At 35.2% G+C, this 25,817-nt stretch overlaps 2 protein-coding genes across 4 annotated transcripts in view; both read left to right on the forward strand.

Moving 5' to 3' along the window:
• LOC137919595 (protein lifeguard 1-like) overlaps positions 1 to 14,138 on the forward strand; it is a 32,717-nt gene extending 18,579 nt beyond the window's left edge. For all 3 annotated transcript variants that reach the window (XM_068762724.1, XM_068762722.1, XM_068762723.1), the window contains 7 exons: positions 1,911 to 2,116; positions 4,807 to 4,911; positions 5,693 to 5,799; positions 7,080 to 7,239; positions 8,657 to 8,786; positions 10,740 to 10,976; positions 13,138 to 14,138. In XM_068762724.1, the coding sequence (XP_068618825.1) occupies positions 1,911 to 2,116; positions 4,807 to 4,911; positions 5,693 to 5,799; positions 7,080 to 7,239; positions 8,657 to 8,786; positions 10,740 to 10,972 (941 nt within the window). In that variant the 3' untranslated portion in view covers positions 10,973 to 10,976; positions 13,138 to 14,138. The remainder of the gene's footprint in view (positions 1 to 1,910; positions 2,117 to 4,806; positions 4,912 to 5,692; positions 5,800 to 7,079; positions 7,240 to 8,656; positions 8,787 to 10,739; positions 10,977 to 13,137) is intronic.
• Positions 14,139 to 17,046: 2,908 nt separating this feature from the next.
• Lfg (Lifeguard) lies at positions 17,047 to 25,553 on the forward strand. Its single transcript, XM_068762218.1, has 6 exons — positions 17,047 to 17,083; positions 17,791 to 17,889; positions 18,465 to 18,571; positions 20,967 to 21,126; positions 22,982 to 23,111; positions 24,532 to 25,553. The coding sequence occupies exons 1-6, from the start codon at positions 17,072 to 17,074 to the stop codon at positions 24,759 to 24,761; spliced, it is 738 nt and encodes a 245-aa protein (XP_068618319.1). The 5' UTR covers positions 17,047 to 17,071; the 3' UTR covers positions 24,762 to 25,553.
• Positions 25,554 to 25,817: the final 264 nt, after the last annotated feature.

Consider the following 25,817-nt stretch of genomic DNA (forward strand, 5'->3'; position numbering starts at 1 on the left):
TCGCACGATTTTTTTTAAAATGATAAATGAAATATTATTGTTTATGATCCTGTGGTATGCAGTACATCCAGAGCAAGCGATATTAAACTGTATTTTTAAGGCGATTCGATATAATGTAGCCTACTTTGTTTCGGGCAAATCTGACTGGTATGCATCCGGGGAGTTCGGATAAATATGTCCATAGGCAGTTGACAGGTTAACCAACGCTACCTAGAGAGATGAAGCAATGATATAGTCGGAAGTAAGAAAGGGATCTTGAAAAATGAACCGCATAGTTACAATAAATATAATATAGGTTGCTAATAAATAAACACTTAGGCGTAAAACCTTGACTAGGATTGATCAGAGACTGAACTGTGTCCTAACTATAATGCTATTACGAACGTACTGCCTTTACTAAAGGGTAAAGAACTTTCTGGCAAACAATCGCTTCCAATATATTACTTTTTAACTTGAATAACAATGAGTAATTATATCATTTTACAGTATAAACACAAAAATATGAGAATATTACAGGAACAGTGAACCCGAGTCACACAGACGCGCCATATAACATTCAAGTGGTGCACAAGAATGGGAACAATTATATGAAAGAAATTTAACCCTTTCGCTACCAGCGCCAGAGTTAGCCGGCATTCACCGGACGCCCCGTGTTTATCATCGCCGAAGTTAGTCGGCATCCATTTGGCCGTTCCTTATATTGCATTGTTATTGAATTGATTCCTCTTAGGGTGCAATCAATTTTGTTATTGAATTCGCCTTGCCTTCAGTCGGAAACAATTCTCTAATGGATTCAGGCGTTACTTTGCGGAAGTCCATCCTAAGTAAGAAAAGACCAGCCCGCTGATGATGTGCATGCGGTAAACAATGCGAATTACACCACCGTTAATTGACTCAACACGTGTTTCACCCCTCTATGGGCCATCGTCAGGACTAATGTTACACCGATTACTGATGTGAATTTGACTCTGTGTTTGGCACTAATGGGATTCGCATTTATCAGCGGGCTGGCGGGCGGTGCACTTTATTGTACGACTACTGCTGCATGGCGGAAGTAGCTATATATTGGTCCTTTTCTTACGAAAACAATTCTTTGGAAGTGAAGTGCGTATTTGGAAATTAAATTTAAAAAATATATAATCAAAAACGCACACATGCCCGGTTCAGTAGCGTCAATTCGGTGGAACGGACTGCGGTAAGGAAAGGGATAAATTTTAGCTGTAACGAAGCTGTTGAAAGCCGTTACAGTACCAGAAGGCTAACACAGCCGACATCTAACAGAAACTGAAAGGATCCCAGACAGAAAAATGTTCAAAAGGCTTCTATTGTTACATTTAATTTATAATTTTCTATAATGTAAATGACTTATAGTAGATACACCTTGTATATATTGTACCTATGTATTTTTTTTTTAAAGTAATACCACTGATACTTTGTTTGGCACTAATCGGTGTAACATAACTCCTGAAGATGCCCCGTGGAGGGGTGAAACACTTGTTGGGTGATTTGACGGTGGCGGTTGTATAATTTGCATCGTTTGCTGCATACGCATTTATCAGCGGGCTGGCGGGCAGTGAACTTTGTTGCACGATTACCACTGCATGTGCAGAAGTGGCTAAATATTGGTCCTCTTTTTACTTAATACCGCTGAGTTTTATCTGTTATTTACAAGTCCGAGGTATTTATCATCCGAAGGTAGACTACTTGATGTCAATTAGGGACGTAATTCATCATATAAAAATCTAGTTGACATATATTTTATATGTTTTAAATATATTTGTAATGTTATCTAGAAAACAACTTTAAAGGGTCACCCTGTGTAGCATTTTCCAGATTCAAAAGTGTATTGGCAACTGTTTGCTAGTCTGTTTGTCTGTTGTATCGTGATATTAATTTGCCTCTGTGTACAGACCAATCGGCGCAAGGCGGGTATCCCCAAGGAGGCTACCCACAGGGCGGATACCCCCCGCCGGGCGGCTACCCTCAAGGAGGATACCCCCAAGGAGGATATCCCCAAGCTTACCCGGCTGCAGGTTACCCGCAAGGGGTTCCCGGAGGGTATCCGACGCCTCAGCCTGGCTTCCAACCCGGATATGGTGGCGCCGGATATGGCGAGGTAAGTCACCATTGGACTACTTTATTTATTTTTTACTTACTAAGGAAACTTATAAAAATAGGCGAATACACAATTAGGAGTAGTCACAAGTTTCCGGCTTTAGGACGATTTAGATTGTGTGGACGTATAATAACTATCGAAATCCTACGCCGAAGAATGTAACTCAACAATTTTTATGGCATATATCAGGGGTGCTCAAACTGCGGCTCGCGAGCCACATGCGGCTCTTTGAACGATTAATTTTTGACCCCGATTGATTGTCGAATTAATCCAATATTTAAATTTATATTAACTATGTCGGCTCCTGGAAATGGTGGTAATGATGATAATGTTTTGCATCATCGATATTATTAAAAACAATTTGTTTACATAAAAATAACCGATCAATGTTAAATGTCTACACTATTTACTATCATCTGGAATTTTTGCTTACATCAAAACACTGATATATATGTCAGACATATCTATATAATACATATGAGTGTTTTAATTTACTATGTGGTTTCTATGAAAATAAAAGAGTTTAGTAGTTTTGTCAATTTTTATCATTTTCTTAGAGAAAAATAAAACGAATCGTCAAATAAAAAATGTCCAATTGATCTACCTGTTTTCAAATTTTACACCTTGCAACACATTTGATTGTTATTTAATTGACGTTGGATTTATTTTTTATCTGTAATAAATCTAAGAGGTCGTAGATTTCAAGTATGGCATGTTTGATAAAATTTTAACATAAATGATTCATTTTGAAGCAAATAACAAAAGGATTAAGAGAAATCGAAGTACTTATGTGCATAATTTTTGACGGATTCCTACTGGTATTTGAACAAGTCCTTTATAAGCTAAAATTCTGCATACTGTATGATTGGTTATAGATGTAAAAGATTTTACAGGTATAGGCCTCCCCCACATATGAGAGGGGATTAGCATAATCGCCGCAGGACGCTGCTGTCCATCCTTTGGACACTTGTTTGTGAGCTGTGGCAATTCTATGTAATTAATGCACAAAGTGTGAATTTAATATAAGACTATAGCCAGGGAATCCAAGCCCCGACATATGATCCTAAGTCCCAATTCACTGCCACTGAGGTACCACTGCTCATGTATAGGTTTTTTCGAAAATCAAAGGTTACACAAATAATAAAGTAATATTAGTATAGTGCAGCACTTCACAAGGTTCTAGTGTCTAGGCTCCTAAGCAGAAGTATAAAAGTCCGTGTCTACAAAACCGTAATACGACCAAGATTGATGTATGGCTGTGAAGCTTGGACGCTAACTTTGAAAGAAGAACAAAAACTGCTAGTGACGGAACGCAAAATCATGCGGAAGATCTTGAGACCAGCGAGAAATCAAGACGGATCTTGGAGGCTCCGAAAGAATGCCGAAATTGAGACTTTAGTAGCACAGCCAAATATCATTGGCGAATATAAAGCTCAACGAATCCGCTGGCTTGGTCACTTGGAGCGAATGGGTTCGGATCGGAGCGTGAAGGTAGCGTTCCTGGAAAAACCGAGGGGTCAAAGACCAGGGGGTAGACCCAGGTATCGCGGGATCGATCGCGTTGAGGCAGACTTGCGCGAATTGAATGTCAACCAATGGCAGACGATGGCGCAAGATAGAGGAAAGTGGAAGTCTCTCGCTTCGGAGGCCAAGACCCACTTTGGGTCACTGAGCTAGCGGAGTAGTAGTAGTAGTAGTATAGTAAGGAAAAGCGATTTCAAAATTCAGATTACTACATATTAAAATTAATTATTGTTCACTATCTGCCCTTTTACATTTATTATTGACAAGATATATAGGCAGTTGCATTCTAACAGAAAAAAAAAAAAACAATTACATATTTCAGAGTGATCACTTTGTTATATCTCTAACCAATCATCCTGTATAACAAGGTTGTTCAAATTTAACCTTATTTCTTGTCACAACATGAACTTAAATGCCTGAACCTTATTCCCCTTTTTTAAAACCACTAGCTGTATGTTTTGCTAGTAATCAAGTTGCATTTTGAAATGTCAGATTCAGTTATTCAATAACTATTAAATTTTTTAACGACCGTCTCATTTGATATACAATCTCAGCTACCACAATTACATAGACATTTTTTTAGAGAACCGTGGTTTGGGCACCCCTGTGTCAGAAGTAACTGATTATTCTATAGCAGGGATGTTCAAACATTGCCGAAAGGTAGTAGTTTAAACACCTCCTGTATTTAATTCATATTTCGAATGCGGGACTCGTGTTTCTGATCTAATAAAAGCTATCCCAAAGCCTAGGCTATAAACCCTTGGTCTAGAGTAACTGGTTACTAGGGGTGTCCAAACTCTGCTGTGTTCTAATGATTTTTTTTTAATTTAAATAAAATTTATTTATTCAACATTGGAATTTTTAACAGAACTCTTATTGATTGTCAACATATTTTTTAATTTATTTTATTTTTGACTACTCTGCTTCGCGAGGTGTTATAGTTGTGGAAAAGAAGCAAGAAGAAACTCCATAACAACAAAGGCACTGACTCAAAGAAATATGTCTAACAAAAATATATATGTGATTGCATATGTAAATTAAATATCAAATATAGAAACGTATACATGTATATACAATTGTAAATATAAATTAAAACATAAGAATCTTTGGTGAACCTATGAAATTAAAATTTCTAATTTGCTATATAAACCAAATGCACATTCCAGCCAGCCGGATATCCGGGACCGGGGCAAGGCAGCCTGGGTGAAGATGCCGACGTCAAGGGATTCGACTTCAACGAACAAAGCATACGAAAGGCTTTCATCCGTAAGGTGAGTGGAATAATGCAAATTGTTCTATAAATTTATGTCAATAGAGATGAAAATACCGTGTGTGTATTGTGACTTAAACATGAAGTCTTTTACAAAATAAAATATCCTATATATGGCAACATACATTATATATATATATATATATATATATATATATTTACGCGACCCCGTTATACGCGGTTTCACTATAACGCGAATTGCAAATTTCGCGCTCAAATGCCTCGAATTACGCGAAAGAGTGCGTATAAATATAATGTAGTCATGAACTTCTCTATGGTCGCGGGATCCCAATCCCCAACAGTGTTGGGTGTTATGAACGTATTTTACAAGAACGCAAACAAAACGTTACCCAAAAGACAATAGATGTGTTTTTCCGTAAAAAATAAGAGTATGTGTTGCATAAAGTGTTCCTAGAATTAAAGTGATTGATTAAAATGATTTGTATTTTTTTGTAATAATTTTTGACTATGTTTAATCATAAAGCTCGTTATACGCGAATTTCAGTTAACGCGATTTTTTTTGGAACGTATCCCTCGCGTAAAGCGGGGTATTACTGTATCATGTATAAATGCCTCGTGTGTTATCATATACATAATACCATAATAGCACCCCGTATGTTGATATAATAAAATATATCAAATTATAATAACTCATATGTTACTAAATTAAAATATATTGTGTGTTCTTATATAAAATTATATAATGTACAAATTAGCATCCCGTACATTGACAATAAAATATCTCATATGTTAAGATATAAAAATATCTTGTATGTTACCAGGTGTACTCCATCCTGATGTGTCAGCTGCTCGTGACCCTGGCCTTCATAACACTGTTTGTGTATCACCAGCCCACGCAGATGTGGGTCCGGAGGAACCCCTATATGTTGTAAGTATAACACTTTTATTTTTACTCTCCGAGGCACTTCTATAGATTTAGAGGTAATCACATGAGAATCCTTACATGTTTATATATTTATACATGTTATAATTCACATTGAATTATTTCAATTCAATACAGTCTGCAGATACAGATAGTAAATAATAATTACACCTATCCCCCGATTTACACGGTAGATACGTTCCTGAGAAAAACGTGTAAATCGAAAATTTTAAATTTTCAAGTCAAAACCGTGTAATTCGAAAAGCTTGCAGATCATGCATAATTTTGCTATTTAACAGTTGCGATTTTTTTCAATATTTTTTGGTGTACACAGAAATAAAAATAAAATGCATTGACAAGTTAAAATTACGGAAACCATTTTTTTATTTAATTACAATACATTAAACAGAAAAACAAAAAATAAAAGCAAAGGTGTTTTATTATCCTTTATCGCTGTCAGAAATTACTCTCATCCTTTTTTTCGGAATCGAAGGTTCGAATTCACTTTCAACGCTCGAAGTTATTTGTGCCGATTCGAAGTTTGAAGCAGAAATATTTACATTATGAGAGATGGTAATAAAATCGGTTATTAAAACAAAAAAAAACTTATTTTTTAAACCGTGTAAAAGCGAAAACGTGTAAAACAAGTACCGTGTAAATCGGGGGATAGGTGTAATTATAATTTGTAGTAATCCACATTTGAAAAAGCTTCTTATGTATCATCATTACATTGTTTAATATATTTTAAACCATTTAAAAACTTTTTTAAAAAAACTTTAGGTATACTTTCGAATTCCTGCAGCAAGAACGCGTTCCAGATCTCTCTTTTTTATCAACGGCTAGGACAAATATCGGTAAACGTGCACCCTTATACAGAATGTGTGACCTCCGCAATTCATATGTTAGTGATATTGATATATTCTCGTGCTCTCTCGTATCTTTTAAAAAACAATTTCGTTCGAAATTATTATGTACGTACAATGCAATTTAAACCATAATATAAATATATAAACAAACATAATATAAATACATAAACCATAGTCTTCCATCCCTGTTTAATAATGTTTTTATTTTTATTTGTTTTTTCATTGTTTGACTATAAATCACATTATATGTTCTCAGTGAGATAGTTATAAGGTAACAACTTTAACTAATTTTATATTTCCATGCTTATAAGTTTGTAATTTGTTACTGTCTATCTCCAATAAAATAAATAAATAAATAAATTTATTCTTGGATAGGGTGTATCATACAGACTTTAAAACTTTCACACCTGTGGTTTTCAGTTGGATTGCGTTCGCTGTGGTGATTTTCTGTCTGATTGTGATGTCGTGCTGCGGTAACGTGCGGCGTCAGGCGCCTATGAACTTCATCTTCCTGGGCCTCTTCACCGTCGCGGAGAGCTTCTTACTCGGCGTTACTAGCAGCATGTACGACGGCACAGCTGTAAGTCAGACTCTAATCACATAATTGTTTCACACATACCTAGACACACAATGTTTATTTACATTATTTCAATATCTAATCCGTTAGTCCCTCTAGTGCAGAGTTCCCCAAACTTTTTTGTGTCGTACACCCCTTGCAATGTTTTTCCGTGTTGGGTAGACCCCCTACATACCCGATATTGATTTTCTATAAATTTCTAACTGTAGTCAAGTTTATACATTTTACATTTATACATTTATTAATTGAATTTAAATTAAAACTACTCAAAATAAAATTTTGTATCAGTTATGTAAAATATACGTAACATTAAATAAACATAAAATGAACTATAAATAAAATAACATAAGCAATACATTTTTTACTTCATAGGTACTTTTATAATTAATGTAATTGTTTTGATATTATAAGATAGTATGATGTAAGTAAATAGGTACTATCAGTGCATGTGTTGAGATCCACTATCGTGGACGCCCATTTTCATTTCATGGACCCCCAAATTTTGTTTCGCTGATGTAGACCCCTTGCAGGTTGTCATAGACCTCTAGGGGTCAATATAGACCACTGCTCTAGTGGTTCAGGTGGACTCCCTGTAGTCCATGAGAAACTCCACAGGGTTCTATGTTAGTGTGAAAAAAATAATTGGCCAATTTTTAAGATGGCGTGGTGTGGGAAAAATGTCTGTGAACCACTGATCTAAGCAAAAGTGTAAAATTGTATTTTACAATTTCCGGAAACCATATAGAATAATAATAAATATTTGTATTTAAATAAGACGGAAATTTGCTAATAATAAAGCCTTCACATATTTTCCTTTATATAAACATGTCATTATTCATATTTCTCAATATTCTCCAAGGCTGGTATATATATATATATATATATATATATATATATATAATATATAAAATTCTCGTGTCACGTTGTTCGAACTTGAACTCCTCCGTAACGGCTTAACCGATTTTTACCAAATTTTACATGCGTATTCAGTATGTCTGAGAATCGGCTACTTTCTATTTTCCATACCCCTAAGTGATAAGGGTGGTCCACCCTTAAATTTTATTTTTAATTTTTTAGACAATTTTTTTGGTTTTTATTTTATTATGATACAGCATACAAAAATTCATACAAACCTAAATTTTTACCCCTCTACGATCAACCCTTATCTTACATTTGTTAATTAAAAACTTTAATTTTTTTTTGCAAAACAACGTTTGCGGGATCTGCTAGTATATATATATATATATATATATATATGTATATATATATATCTCAGAGTACTTTCTGTAACATCTAATGTAATCTGCTTGTTATAAAACTATGACCAGTTAAGATTCCTGCCACCAGACTCAGTTGGGGTTGTGACAGCTGGATCAGGGTATTGGAGACTCGCCAACAATAAGAATTGGGTTTATTGCAGGTAATGATGGCAGTCGGGATTACTGCTGCAATCTGTCTCACCCTCACAATCTTCGCTATGCAGACGAAGTATGACTTCACCGCGATGGGTGGAATCCTGCTCTGCGCCACCATTGTCCTCCTGCTCTTCGGTAAGTTCTCCCTAGTCATCCCATTGCTGGGATATATGTAAAACAATTGATTTTAATATTACATTTATTTAGGTATACTAACAATGTATATAAGTTAAAAATTACTTAAAGTGTCCATATAAATATTTAATTGAATCAGGCGTTACCTTGCGGAAGTCCATCCTAAGTAAGGAAAGGACCAATATTTAGCCACCTCCGCACATGCAGTGGTAGTCGTGCAACAAAGTGCACCGCTCGCCAGCCCGCTGATAAATGCGTATGCGGCAAACAATACGAATTACACAACCGCCACCGTCAAATTACTCAACACGTGTTTCACCCTTCCACGGGGCATCTTCGGGAGTTATGTTATACCGATTAGTGCCAAAGTTAGTTAGTGCCAGTGTTTGGGCACTAATTGGTGAAGTGGCTAAATATTGGTCTTTTTCTTACTTAGTGTCCATATATATAAATTATGGTTGGAAATAATGTTTAAAATTTACTATATACAACATCGAAAGAATAATAAAACGAGATATGAACAGATAAGAACAGAAGTGAGTATATGTGTATTGGCAACAAAAAGCTCTAAACCTTATACACCTATTTCCAGTTAACCTGTTTAAATTGTTCAATTTGAAATTTTCAAACATTAATTAATTTTTTCTAATGTTATTGGAATGTGATAAGCTAATACCTTCTGGCAGTATAAAGTCTGTAGGGACATTTATAAAATTGTAATAAATACTAATACATATTAAATCTGAATTTTGAAAATGCTCTCCATATATTATCATTGTTTAATATTTATGAAATTATTGACATTTTTGATAGGCTTTACCATACATTAGTTAACAGCAATTGAGCTCTAGGAACCCTAAAGGTTTACGTAGACGTGACGAGGGTAGGCCTAGGTGTACCGAAGATATAGTCAAGGTGTCAGGGAGTCTCTGGGTACGGGCAGCGCAAGCAAGAGCCTATGCCTTGTAGTGGGCGTCTATCTTTCAGCCTCTGCGGCCTTCACACTAGCAATTCTTCAAGCTACGTCGGTGACCTTGGTTCTTATGTAGATTTACTAATTATTTTTTATTAATTGTGTGAAATATAAGTCCCGATGAAATAATTGAATCTGGGGGAACGATAGATTTCTATGGGGGATATACCATAATCGCCAATTTTGGCAAGCGGATTGGCGATTACAGTATCGTATGCAGAGAACACTGCTGCGCATCCTTTGAAAAGTTGTCCGTTGCAATCTTATATACCTATCCTCCGATTTACACGGTAGATACGTTCCTGGAAAAAACGTGTAAATCGAAAGTTAAAAATTTACAAGTTACAAGCAGAAAATGCATAATTTTGCTATTTATCAGTTGCGATTTTTATCAATATTTTTAGTTGTACACAGAAATAAAAATAAAATGCATTGACAAGTTAAAATATTTAATATATTATGGAAACACGGTTTTTTTTATTTAATTACAATACATTAAACAGAAGAACAAAAAATAAAACCAAAGGTGTTTTATCATCACTGTGAGCAATTACTTACTCTTTTTTTCGGAATCGAAGGTTCGAATTCACTTTCATCACTTAAAGTTATTTGTGCCGATTCGATGTTTGAAGCAGAAATATTTGCATTATAAGAGATGGTAATAAAATCGGTTATTAACAATTGCTTCGAATTTTTATAAGATCTTTGTAAACTTCTTCATAATAAGCCAAATCAGCGCATAAGCTCGAGATTTCCTGTGAAATGTGTATACAGCACACGTGTTCAAACACAGTAGCATTTAGTAGAGTACGATAAAAACCAAAAAAAAAAGCTCATTTCGAAAACCGTGTAAAAGCGAAAACGTGTAAAACAAGTACCGTGTAAATCGGGGGATAGGTGTATAGTGAATGCTGTGTCGATTGACTAACATTAAAAATTATATGTATGAATCCATGTCTTAATGTAATTTATTGTTGCAGGTATTATAGCGATGTTCATCCCGGGCAATAGGATTGTGACCCTCGTGTACGCATCGCTGGGCGCTCTGCTCTTCTCCGTCTACCTGGTGTACGACACGCAGCTGATGATGGGCGGCAAGCACAAGTACAGCATCTCGCCCGAGGAGTACGTCTTCGCAGCCCTGAACCTCTACCTTGACGTTATCAACATCTTCGTCTACATCCTCACCATCATTGGAGCAAGCCGGGACTAAAATGGTATGTTCTTTTATAACAAGAATATTAAAAGGAAAAAAACATTTGTACATGTCAATGTCTTACATAGATAAGAAAGGTATGTACTAAGGTATTGAAACATGTGATGAATATTTATAATTATTGTATCGTTATATATGAAATAGCAGAGAAATGCAGAAAAAAGAACCAAAAACCTAAAACCTGATTTAATGCAACCTGCAATATGACTTGAGTGAGCAGTCATAGGACTTGATTTGCCTATAAAATTTAGAATTAAAATTTATAGGCAAATCAATTCCTATAATTATCTTAATTTTTTTTCATAGAACACCTTTATTGTTCATTCATGAACACTACATATTATAATTTATGTACCATTAAATCATTTAAATTTGAAAATTAAGGCACATGTAATTTTGGCATGTGAAGAATAACTTGTCTTGAAGAATTTACACCAGTAGATATCAAGCAAAGGTAGCAGTAGAGGACTGAAACTTGACATTGTACGTAGCTGGTTCAAATCTCGGAATACAATATTTTAATTGACACTTTGTACATTAATTTTTAGCTTGCTACCGCTACCAAGAATAGTTTCTATAGGATGGGCAGCAATGTAATTTGCTTACCATAATACCACACTGTGATCGCCAACCTACCTGCATAGCATGGCGATTATAGTATATCCAATAGTTATCTTTGAGCGGAAACACTTAGATATAAAAAGCTCTTCATGTCTTAATTTGTAAGCCAAAGGTTTCCTTTTTCAACCCTTAAATGCATGACTTTTATTTATACTTTTAAAAAAATATTTATCTTGCAGATAAGTACACTAAAATGCAGGGAAAATAAAAAAAAAATATTTTTTTTTACTTACTTTTTTTTAAAAAAACTTATGTTGCAGATATACAACACTATGCATTTACTCTTAAGTGAAGTACTCATTTTACATTTAAGTGGTATGTTACAGTTTTACATCATTATGCATTTAAGGGTTAAATACGATCTCTTTTCTCTTCGTAAAAGTTAATGCAAAAGTAATGTCATAATGTGAACGTGGCTTAATTTTTACAAATGGCGTCAAATGTCACTGTGCTTTGACATTTATATTGCATTACATACATCAGTACCCCGCAAGCGGTGTGCCGCGTTAAAAATTAATAAATTGAAATTTTACAATTTTTTATTACACATATCTTCTATTTGAGACGGTGACCTTCACGTTCACTCGTCTCTCGAATTTAGCTTTCGGTGTTTCACGAAATTATAGGAAAGATTGTAGTGTGCCGTAGATGAGAAAAGGTTGCGAAGCACTGACAGATATACTCCATCGCTTGACAACTAATTCTCTATATATCTACATCTTAAACGTCAACGAATTTTGATATTCGGCGCCATTTGTAAAAATTAAGCTACATTCACATTATGACATTACATATGCGCCACCTGTTATTTGATTGTTGTCGAGTCTACCACCTGTTCGATTAATTGCCTTATACCTGCGAAGAACAGGCGAAAAAAAGTCAAAAGGAATCTGTATTTTTATAAATACATTCCATGCCATGTGCAGCCCGCTGCACTTTCCGTTCAGGCCATTTACAGTTCTCATTGAATTACAAATGATTCTTAAAGAAATGAATTGTAGGTTCTAATATATAACTTCATATTACGCTACTTATAGCTTTGAAGTATTGAAAAAGTATTTAATGGAATCAGGCGTTACTTCGCGGAAGTCCATCCTAAGTAAGTAAAGGACCAATATATAGCCACTTCCGCACATGCAGTGGTAGTCGTGCAACAAAGTGCACCGCCCGCCAGCCCGCTGATAAATGCGTATGCGGCAAACAATGCGAATCACACAACCGCCACCACCAAATCACTCAACATTGAAAAAGTGTAAAGCGTACGTCTTAAACGACTTTTTTTAATTTTTAAAGTATTGATAGTATATGCTCCACGCAGCCTGAATGGAAAATCTTGAAAAACACGACAAGGAATGTGTTAAACATTGAAACAGACAAGAGGTGACATTATAAATCAAGCTATGGAAGCTTTCTAAACATTTTCTGGGTTCTCATTGTAATGGAACACACAAGCGAAACATTATACATAAGTCAACTTGTACTGTATTTTTATTTTATGTGTATTGCTGGTGTATTTATAAAATTTATTTTAATTATTTCAGGTTAATTGCTACCAAATGAGCTGAGCCGCGAACTGTCCACGTTCTCTGTACGTTTCTATTTATTATCTCGCATTTTAGGACAGTGGTGGTAATTCAGCGTTTATATTTAAGGGCGATAACACACTGGGAGCGTTTTTGTAACTAATTAATTATTACTTTGGACTTTTGGATACTTTTGGACATCAATAACAGCATTCTTAATATCCTTAATTTAAACTAAAATTATTGTTTTACTATTGCAAACTGTAGAACCTTATTATTTGTTTATGAATTACATATATATACAGTATATAGATATGAATAGTTTAACCAATCTTGGCACTCGGCGTTGTCTGCTTTATGCATGTATTGATACAATAACCGTGTATGACAAAAGGTACAGTCAATATAATAACTTCATTGGAATTATTCTTTATCAATACTGGAATAATTTTGTGAAATAATTTGTGTTTGTTACAAGTGAACTTGGAAACAGCTAGGACGGACTTTGATGAAATTTAGTCGTAGATTAGTATATTGACTTTTTTTTACAAATAAGGTGAGAGTAATCATTTTTGATACTGACTGTACCTGCAGATTTGAACTATTGCATTATTACTATATAATACAAGATGAGATGATATATCTATATTATATAGGAATAAGGAAATTAAAACAAAATTAAATTCAGATTTATATTCATACGCTCCCAGTATATATTCAGCTTTACATGTTTAATTTGAATTGAAAGTAAATGTTTAATATTTATATAGAGAAACGTAACACTTACTTGTACTAAGAATCTTATAACTGTATTATCTTAAAGACTTGAGCCATTGTATTTTTATCTTTATATAAAGAAAACATCATCGTCCATCCAAAGTTCACTGACCTCTTTGTAAATAATTTTGAAAGCTGTACTGATAAATATATTGCGCAATAATTATATATTACACTGAATTCTACGCTGAACAGATGTTATTCGACATTCCATAATGTAGGGAATATTTGGCTTTTTATATCCAAAATGCTCCAAAATACTCTTCATGTTACTCATACAGATTTAAATTTTAAGCAAACTATATGAAAATATTTCCAAACAGAACAATAATTCATTCTAAATTATATATGTCATAGCTTAGAGTCTATCTAATGTTATTAAAACTAGGATAGCTATAATTAAGATGTTATATGTACAATATTCATTATTTATAGTCCACTTGGGCTTAGACAATGTGTGTTTTTTTTTTCTTGAATAAATTCTGTGATAGATGGCCATCTAAATGTTGTTTTATTTCACCTAGTAATCCTTCCTATAATACCTTTTTTGCTATGTAACGATATTAGTTCGAATAATTGCTCAAATGTAGTGACAGTGGGCGGGGCCCATCGCATCGTGCCTCCGATGGTCATTGAGGTCCAGTTTCTCGAGTGGTGACCACGAGTCATGGGTTAGGTCCTCTACTAGATGGACCGACGACATATTTAAGGTCACCAGAAGTCGCTGGATGGTGGCAGCGTGGCGATATTAGGGGGAAACTGTACCTGACATTGGACATCTTTCGGCTGAAAATAAGAAAGGATAATCTTTCTTCAGCCCCGGCTACCATACCCGTCCTATTACCCAAACGATAGAGAAGAAGATAATAGAGAAGTTACGTCTCTATGCTTACTGCGATAGACTACACCATAAGGCCTTCTATCCACCGCACCGTTAAGTTTTGCATGGTGGTCATACCAACTTACCTTCCGATCGAGAATGAGAAAAAATATGAAGGAAAGAGGAGAAATAATGAAAATACTCAAAAATAAATAATTTCATTTTATAAAAGAAGCGAGCTAAAAATAAGGAAAGGGAACCTACTAATCGAAGTAACGGCTAAGTTAGGATTTTTTGCGTTAAGCTATAGACCTCTATGAATACTTATACTAATAATAAAATTATCCTTTTGTACTATGCGTAAACAAATATTATCTCCATTTACGTTAAGGAGGGCCTCCACGGCAACTAGTGAAACGGTCGCTGGCTGTATGTTGTAGTATGCTCACGGCCACGATTCAGTCACGATGCTCAGTTTTCCAATCACGCGCAGTTTCTCCTGGTCGATGCTATAGCACGTTGCGAATGCGACTAACACGTATTAATAGCAATGCTGTCACGCGTGCACTATATGCAAGGCTTAGTTTTTTTGATACGTATATATTTACTTATCAGCACTTTTTAATTACTTTACACTTTTTATTTAAGCAATAGGTCCGGAACCATCAAGTATATCATATTACGGATATCACTAGTTTGGCTTTCAAAGTACTAAAAATATATTTCAGTCAGAGATATTTTCGTAATGCTATAATATATGTGTCTGGGTGTGAAAAAGCTATTACTTAGAACGACACCAATAGATGGCGCTGGTAGATGATTGACTCATGCTATCATTTGAAGTCAGGTAATGGCATATTAACCACTCGATTATGTTAGAATACATTAAAGAACATAATCAACGAAGATACACATATATACATATATATATATATATATATATATATATATATATATATATATATATATATATATTGTAACATATATAACTACCACTAGCTACCACTGCTAGTTATACAGTAATAGATAGCTGTAGTAACACAGCGTGATATAGCTGTGACTTGCAAGTTCCCGGGAGACGGTCTAATATATAATTCAAACTTTGAGCATTGACACTATAGGATTTCATTGCCCACAATCACGTTTTCAGAGGATGGGTAGTACAATACCATAAACTGCGATCGCCAATCCGCTTGCCAAATGTGGCAATTATGGTATATCCCGCATAGCTATTTTTAGGAAGGCCTATACCTTGCAGTGGGCGTGAATGAAACGACGATATATACGAGCGAGAGGTATAACAGCATTAACTGTTTATAAATTGATATACTCGACATATATCTCAGCAGAATACATAAAATGTAGAGAAAGTATTTCTTAATAAAAAGTATATAATATACACATATACTTTAAAATATTTAAATAAAGAACGAAAGCAACCGACATAGTCCAGCTGATTGGGAACATAAGTGACAATTGGCAGGCCATAGCGCGTAATAAATGGCCGCTGGAGCCTTAAGGTTCTAGATCAGAGTGAACTTTAGTAAGATGCCCACGCAAGAGGTGGACAGATGATCTTGTTGATGTCATCAGAAGACGTTGAATATATGCCACTTCAACCGACATTATTGGAAGATTAAAACTATGGAGGAGGCTATGTTTATCATCGGACGTTCTGCGGCTGATGGTGATGAAAGTAACATTAAAACATATTAACGACTATGTTATACTCTTATAACATCATCGTCATAAGCCAATCGAAGCCAAAAAAATGTACTTAGCTACCTAAGAGTAATAAGATGATGGAAGGAAGGCGATAAAAGCAAGAAGGAATGAAAGAACAAAATGAATAATATGGTGATGGAAATAAGGTAAGAATAAAAGAAATTGAGAAGTATGACAGTGAGTGAAGAATAAAGATGAAAAATCTGAAAAACTTATTTGTAAACAAAGACCCCGATACCAAATAATCAAGGGTACGAGAGGCCTCCAATAGCGGGGGCCATAAAAAAAAGCCAATCGACGCCCACCAGTCTTGCCCTGTCCGCATCCACTTCTTGCGACTTTGACTATTTCGTCAGTTCATCTAGAGCTTTGCCCATCTATCATCAGCTACTCTGAACAATTTCAATAGCTCCTGGTAATAATGGTAACAACCTAATTACGAAGTGTTAAAAAATAAGACAATGTATATCTAGATATATACTAGATAATACAATACATCTATTGATATGTTATCGTTTATCTGTAACTGTATTACTAATACGTATATGAGAATGGATCCAGTGTGTTACAATTCAATATTTCTCTTATCAGTTCTCCAAAAACAGGGCAGCGGTGATAACGTGTGGCGTCATGACTTCTCAGGTAAATTGAAAATAAAATTATTCACCGTTTTTCACTTTACCATCTTTTGTATATGTTCCCGATGCAAATAGTTAATTTTTTATTTATTTGCATAACATTAAATTAAATTACAATCGTATCACCAGTGTTTATACATGAGTCATTCTCACTATCCTTTATAGGTTATATTTTGACATAAAAGTCACTTTGTTTTTTTATTATTAAAATCTTTTCAAACTTACTTACCGATTATTCATTTTTTTATATGGTTTTTTTGTATGGTTTTTGTATTAAATATATTGTTATATTTAATACAAAAACCAAAATATCTTATTTTATATAGTGTTCATGTGAACTTTTAAATCAACAATTATTTTAACATTGTATGTAATGAGCTGCCGCAATTTCACAATGATCTATAACTTGTAATATCAGACATGTTAATGATTCAACAAAGTCAAGTTCCACAGATTATAATTAATTTAAAATCGTTTGAATGCTAAAATAAGATTTTATAATACGCTTTTTTACATCTCGTTCAAAATACTACATCTTTCACCAATGTGTGTTGCCAGTGATGACATATGAATAAGAGATATAGTTGCTAACGATCGACACTATAAAAAGGTGATAGCACTGTTACTGGATCTCAAACGCAAGTGTTGTTTGGTTTAATAACATTGTAAAGTGCCGTTTCTTCTCTCAAATCTCACTTCACCAATTCGCAGCCTTCAGGGTACATCGGGCCGCAGAGCTTCGGTGAAGATGGACAGGTCCATGGCTTCGATTTCACAGAAAAAAGTATAAGAAGAGGTTTCATACGAAAGGTATGGTTTTTTCATAGAAAATTACCACACATAAATATATATATACACACACACATATATATGCGTGTGTGCGTGTGTGTATTAAATATGAGATCTACACAGGTGTGAGTTTTATTATTTAAAAAAAACCTATTGTCATTGAGGTTGGATCTTCTTTTGCCTCGCACCAGTACGAACGCGTACTGTCTACCGGCCCTCAGCAAATAGGGTGTTTATAAAAACTTACAATGACTAATATATACCTCATTTCTCAGCAAAATTCTTTTACACTTATTTCAAATCACACTGTATAAAGCGACCACTCTGTAACTCTGTTGACAGGTTAGATATTAAACAATAATTAATTTTAATATTTAGTAATTAGAATTATGAAAAGTCTTTTACTTCCTGAAACAATTAATTGTAATAAGGTGTAACATATATTGACAGCAAATTATCTATAAATTTACACCTTGAAAGCCTTTAAACCTATGTTGTTATTCTACTGTATAAAATCAAACTAACCTTATCACCTTTCCCGATCGTATGTAAACGTGTTAGATTTTAATAATAAGCGAGGTCGTATTTTCTTCCAGGTGTACTCAATCCTCATGTGCCAGCTGTTGGTCACAATGGGCTTCATATCACTGTTCTTATTTCATGAACCTACAAAGAAGTGGGTCGCACAAAACTCTTTCTTGTTGTGAGTATATTTTAATTCTGATTTAAATTTAATTATGTATAATATCATCATTATATAGGTTAAATGCTTACTGCATGGAATAGGCTTCTTTAAATGATCACCGCGATGATTGCTACTTCCCGTGGCCTTAAATATGTCGTCGATTCAGCCAATGATTGGCCTATTCACGCTCCATCTACCGGCTTGTGGTCGCCACTAGAAAAACCTTTCAATCGTTGGTTCCACCAGCGACGTGTCTCGGCTGTCACTTCAGACGGTGACGCTAGTTGTTCCGCGGATCTCCTCATTACAACTCCTTGAAACTACTGTCATATTATAATTTACTAGCTGATCCCGCAAACATTGTTTTGCAAAAAAAAAATAATTAACAAATAAAAAATAAGGGTTTATCGTAGAGGGGTAAAAATTTAGGGTTGTATGTATTTTTGTTTGCTTTATCGTAAAGAAATAAAAACAAAAAAAATCGTCAAAAAATTAAAAAAATTTTTTTAAGGGTGAACAACCCTTATCACTTAGGGGTATGGAAAATAGATAGTAGCCGATTCTCAGACCTACTGAATACGCATATAAATTTGGTAAAAATCGGTCGAGCCGTTTCAGAGGAGTTTAAGTTCGAACACCGTGACACGAGAATTTTATATGTTAGATTTATCAATTTACGTATTTGTACTGAAAGTATAAAAAAGCGTACATCGTTTTAATATAGATAATGCATTCGGAACTTTAGTGTGTTTTTCCGAGCATCGTAGCGTTATTGGAAATTATCCTTTAATTATTTATTATTTTATACAAATTACAATCCCGATAGAATAATTTAGTGATCGCTTGTGTGAGCAGTGGTAACCTAGCGGTAGAGCAAGAAAGTGACTAATATATAGCTACTTCTTTCTTTTCTTTCAATTAAATTATAACCTTTATTTTGGTTATATCTGCCTAATGGATTCAGGCGTTACTTTGCGGAAGTCCATCCTAAGTAAGAAAAGGACTAATATATAACTACTTCCGCTAAGCAGCAGTAGTCGTGCAATGAAGTGCACCGCCCGCCAGCCCGCTGATAAATGCGCATGCGGCAAACAATGCGAAACACAGCTACCGTCGTTAATTCACTCAACACGTGTTTCACCCCTCCACGAGGCATCCTCAGAAGTAATGTTACACCGACCAGTGCGAAACCGAGTGACACTGGTCGGTGTAACAACGGCGGGCGGTGCACTTTATTGCACGACTACTGCTGCATAGCGCAAGTAGCTAGTCTCTTTCTTACTTAGGATGAACTTCCGCAAAGTAACGCCCGAATCTATTAGATATTTAGCGGTAGAGGACTGAGAATTGCGATCGTAGGTAGGAGCTTCGATTCCAAGGATATAATCTAATATAATTCATCATATAGGATTGCCACTGCTCACAAACAAGTTTCCAGAAGATGGACGTCAGTGTCCTTTGCGTGCAATAATATCACATTGCGATCGCCAACCCGCCTGCCAAATGTGGCGGCATCTTAGGGAGAGACATATGCCCTGCAGTATACTATGAGATGAAAGAAGTACGACTGTATTTATACTATATTTTAGGGGGACCGGAAAGTAATGTCGCTTTCTTAAGTTAAATTCACACGACTACATTAATGTTAATTTAATGACAAGTTTTAGTTCTAATTAACAATATATTCATCTTCGTTATCAACAAACTTTAGCCATTTAGTATACAAATTTTCAATGACGAAGCAGTAAAAATCAATCGGTTTTTCTATATAATATGTCCACCTAATATATATTTATTTATTTATTTATTTAATATTCTTTATTGTACACGATACATTTAATAAGTTTTACAATAATATACAGAAAAGTACAATGGGCGGTCTTATCACACAAGGCAATCTCTTACAGACAACCATAGTAAGGAAAAGATAAAAGTACTTATAAAGGGTAGTTCACATGTACAAAGAAATACACATTCACAAACAAATGAACATAAATATACATAGACATACATACTTATACATACATACGTATATAACATATATACTTATATTAAAAAAAGGTTTAATACATATTATAAATATAATACAATAATAAATAAAAACATCTTACTGACTACGATCAGTATTGGTTCGATCGCATTTGCCTCAGAAAGAAGCAAGAAGAAAAAGAAATGAACTAAGAGATAGTTAATTATAGGTCTCGTAAATACTATATAATATAGGTCTACTATATACTATATATTACAACTATAAATATAAATATCATATTAGCTTAAGTAAGTTCGCATTTGGCTAAAAAAAATGACTAGTTAGTGATTAATAAGTAAAAAAATATTGCTGAACCGTGTCTAAAAAAAAATTGGGTAGCGATCTGGTAGGTCAATTTTCGAGTCAAGTTACATGTTTTCACAGATGGGTGGCGATCGCGGTGTTATTTGTGTGCATCATAGCCATGGCGTGTTGCCCCAATATACGTCGCACGGCTCCCACCAACTTCATCTTTCTCTTTGTCTTCACGTTGGCGCAGAGCTTCCTCCTGGGGGTAATAACCAGCGTCTATAATGTTTCCGAGGTTAGTTTTACTGCTTATTCGTAAATGTTTTAAATTTATTGTATTAACATGGATCAATTCATCAAAAGATTCTACAGTGGATTTTTTTCCTGAAGAGGTCCGGTAAGTTGAACGGAGGTATATCAATGTTTTCGCAAAGGGTCACGTGGTTTTTTTTTATTAATTCTAATCTGTATCGCTATTGTTTTTTTTTTACAATATTTATCTATCGCTTTAACTAAACGCAGACAGTTGGGAGAGGGTTGCCGCTATTTGATACGGATCTCTCTTCTCCCAGCTGCAAGGCACGACAGCGTTTTATAATTTTATTTTTTTTACACAATTTTCATTTACTGGTAAATACAGCTAAAATTTATACATATTAACAATACAATTTGGAATATTCAATTATATATTAGTTGCTACATTATTTTATTTAAGTCGCTGCCCAAGCGCTACAGACCGTTAAATGCCTTGAGATTTAGGACAATGTGCCGGGCCAACTCATCAAAAGATTCTGCTGTAGATTTTTTCTTGAGAAGGTCCGGTAAGCTGAACGGAGGCATATTAAGGTTTTCACATAAGGTCACGTGGTTACGTCTTTTGGATGCGAATCGGGAGCAGTGTTTGAGTAAGTGATCAAAAGTCTGTACTGTGGAGTCGTCACATGGGCAAGTCTCATTATCTAGGGTCACGTGGTTACGTCTCTTGGATTCCAATCGGGAACAGTGGCTTGCGATTGTAATTCCCGGGTTCGATTCCCGGGAAAACATGTCATATAATTTACACTTGGTGCATTAATTATATAGGATTGCCATTACTGACAAGTTTCCAAAACATGGGCAGCAGTTTTCTCTGCGCACCATAATCTCATACTGTGATCGTCAACTCGCCTGCCAAGTGTGGCGATTATGGTATATCCCCCTTTTAACGAACTTAGTTATTAAACCGACCAGAGATACCACACTGATCGAATCTCTTAACTTTTATATGATCTCTTCCAACTTGATAGATACGAATAAAAAGAATAAATATAAATAAGAAAACGACTAATATTTAGCCACTTCCGCACATGCAGTAGTAGTCGTGCAACAAAGTGCACCGCCCGCCAGCCCGCTGATAAATGCGTATGCGGCAAACAATGCGAATTACACAACTGCTACCGTTAATTCACTCAACACGTGTTTCACCCCTCCACGGGGCATCTTCAGGAGTTATGTTACACCGATTAGTGCCAAGACAGTGACACTGGTCTGTGTAACAATGGCGGGCAGTGCACTGCATTGCGCGACTACTGCTGCATAGCGGAAGTAGCTATATATTAGTTTCTCGTGTTTTCTTACTTATGATAGACTTCCGAAGGTAACGCCTGAATCTATTAGATAAATATAAATGAAAAATGTAATAGAGCAAAAGTTAAAGAACGAAAAAAGAGAAAAGAAACCTAAATAAAAATGAACTGTAAAAATTATTGCCCTAACAAAACTCTGTTCTCAACAAAATATAGGGTGAAACGAGGGATCCCCAATAGCGGGCGCCATATAAGAAAAAAAACTTGATAGATATATGCTATAATTTTTTATATTACTTTTGAAACATTACGTAATTAATTTTTTTTTGTAAGAATTTTAATCTAGTGTACATTATAACTACAGAAAAGTATCAAATTATTATCGCTTTTTACAATTACGGGTAGAACCAAAATATACTGACAAATATTGCGTCGATTATGACCGCTAAAACTGTGAATTTTTTGTTTAATCTAATATTAGTTTCTGATATTATTAAAAAAAGCTAGTAATCTTAGCTGATAGATGTTACTATAAAGAACTTAAAGAATGTGCTGCAGCATTTCATATATGATTTAATTTTCCAGGTGATGATCGCCGTGGGAATAACTGCAGGAGTATGCCTTGGACTGACCATCTTCGCTTTCCAGACGAAGTGGGACTTCACAGTGCTGGGTGGGGCACTAGTCGCTGCAACCATGGTGCTTCTTCTCTTTGGTAAATTCTCTTCTTTCGTGACGTGATTCCATAGCAGAATGACGTAGGGAATTGTAAGAACATATGTATTCGTAACAAATATCAATCGTCATCACCATTTCAATCGACGTCCACAGCTGGACAAAAGCCTCCGCCATAGATTTCTTATAAGACCGGTACGAAGCGGCCTGGTATCTAACGTCTTCCGATGATCTTAACAAAGTGGTCCATCAATCGCTGCCCTTGCTGGTTGAAACACCATGGTGTCATTTGCTGGTGCTAGTTGGAGGTTTCTTTTTAGAAATAGTTGGACAATTTGTTAATATTGTGTGTCATTGTCTCAAATATTGGAAGCCTAGCGGTAGAGGACTGGGATTTACGATCGTAGGTCGCGAGTTCAATTCTCGGTATACACACACACAGTTCACATTTTGTGCATTAATTATGTGCTGCGCTGGCTTACTTGACGATTATGGTATGTCCCCCCTATAGGTCTTTGAGGCCTATACCGTGCAGTGTGTGTCTATGGCCTGAAACGACGATGTCTCATAGAAAATCTCACTCCGTGTTTGGCACTAATCGGTGTAACATAACTCCCGAAGATGCCCCGTGGAGGGGTGAAACACGTGTTGAGTGATTTAGCGGTGGTAGTTGTGTAATTCACATTGTTTGCTGCATACGCATTTATCAGCGGGCTGGCGGGCGGTGCACTTTGTTGCACGATTACCACTGCATGTGCGGAAGTGGCTATTGGATCTGTTTTTACCTAGGATGGACTTCCGCAAGGTAACGCCTGATTTCATTGAATATCATAGAAAATCGGCAAGCGCTAAGGGTCGAACATGATTAAACAACAACGGATATGCCATAACATGCTTAAACATAATCTGCTGCCAGCAATATTCCGTCTACAATTCAAGCATTAAATTGTGAAGTGTACGGTGTTTTAAAATATAATCATCATCATAATCATCATCCGTTAGTTTCACTGTTGGATATAGCTCCACCTGCTCCTTAGATTTCTAGTATGACTGGTTTAACTGGTCTGACTCAACCACTTCCCTTCAGATTATGTGTTATTCAAAGATTAAATAGAAGTGAATAATACGTATTAATAAATAAACCCACAAGGTGGACGTCCTGGCCATAGTGGTCACGATGGCCGCGTTGTGACCTGCCAACTGTCACTTCCACTTGCCAATTCTCTTGCCTATGTCGGTTATTCGTTATTCAAATCTCCTTATCGCTGATTCGAAATATGCTTATTGTGCGGCTTTATTTTCCTCCTATGTGAGAGACCACGTGTCAATACATGACATTTACTACTGAACATATACTTTCTCTATAGATTTACAATATGGCTTTTGGAAGTTTTTATCTTGCGTATTGCTTTACATTGTATTGTATTAAAATAAATAAAAATTTAAATCTAATTTTATAGGTCTGATTTCGATTTTCCTACCACGAAGCAATATAATGACCTTGGTCTACGCGTCAGCTGGTGCCATCATCTTCTCCCTCTACCTGGTGTACGACACCCAGCTGATGATGGGAGGCAAACACAAGTACAGCATCTCGCCCGAGGAGTATATCTTCGCAGCCCTAAACCTTTACTTGGACATCGTCAATATATTCTTATTCATACTTACAATTATTGGAGCTTCTAAGTAACACCATTGTTATTTTAATAGGTGCGTGAATAATGAGATGTATTTTGTAAATACAGGGTGATTGATTATAAGTGTAAGAACTTAAAAGTGGAAAATTCTGGCTCCCTTGGTGTCTATTAATGTATTTTACAGCTTATCCAAAAATCAATGATTTAAATTAATAATTAATATAATTATCACAGATATGATATATTTTCTAAATTCTTCACTCCGTACCAAAATTAAACATTGTTAAACGGTTTTATTTAGTTCGACCCGTACGGAATTTGTTTATTTAGGTCAAAATTAGAAATTGAAATTTAAGCACCTTCCCGTTGTCAAATTGATCTAAAATTTGGTACACACATTTAATTTAGATGACAATACAATATAATAAAATCAATAACATTATAAATCTAAGATGGCCGCCGATACAAAATAGCGGATTACATATTTTTCTTAAACCCCCTCAATATGGGTATCAAATGAAAGGGCTACACTAGTAAAACACGATGATTATGTCAAAATTTAAAATTTAAGATGGACGCCGTTTCAATATGGCGGACTAGGTACATATTTTTCCACAACCGCCACAATATGGATATCAAAAAACCGTTTAACTTAAAAGTTTTTTAAATGTATTTATTTTAATATTTAATTATCTGTGCGTGCATACTTTGTACTTCTAGAAATAATTCTAACATATTTCAGAGAGATCACTCTTTACATAGTTATTGGAAATAATAAAAAAACCGTCTAAATTGTCTTACTACCAAATACTTATATTCCATTGATTAAACACCCTAGAAACCTGATTGGGTTTTGGTAGCCGCTAGGTGCATTACAACCTAGAAAAAAACTAGACCATCTTTAACCTCTCAGGGAAGAACCTTGCAAGAAAGTCTGTATGCGTTCTTCTAGTATAGCTCTAGCTCTCTTCATTAATATCTAGATGACCTTGAGCCTTCTCAAAATGATCATCGTTAACGGCTACGCCTTAGATCCATATATCATCACCGGCAACACACACTGGTTAACGTCCTTCGTCCTCAGACATTGCTATATTTTGAATAAAGAA

Source organism: Battus philenor, unplaced genomic scaffold (assembly GCF_028537555.1).
Source record: "Battus philenor isolate CCGP_79_NKW_IND1 unplaced genomic scaffold, ilBatPhil1.0.hap1 SCAF_16, whole genome shotgun sequence".
Lineage (NCBI taxonomy): Eukaryota > Metazoa > Arthropoda > Insecta > Lepidoptera > Papilionidae > Battus > Battus philenor.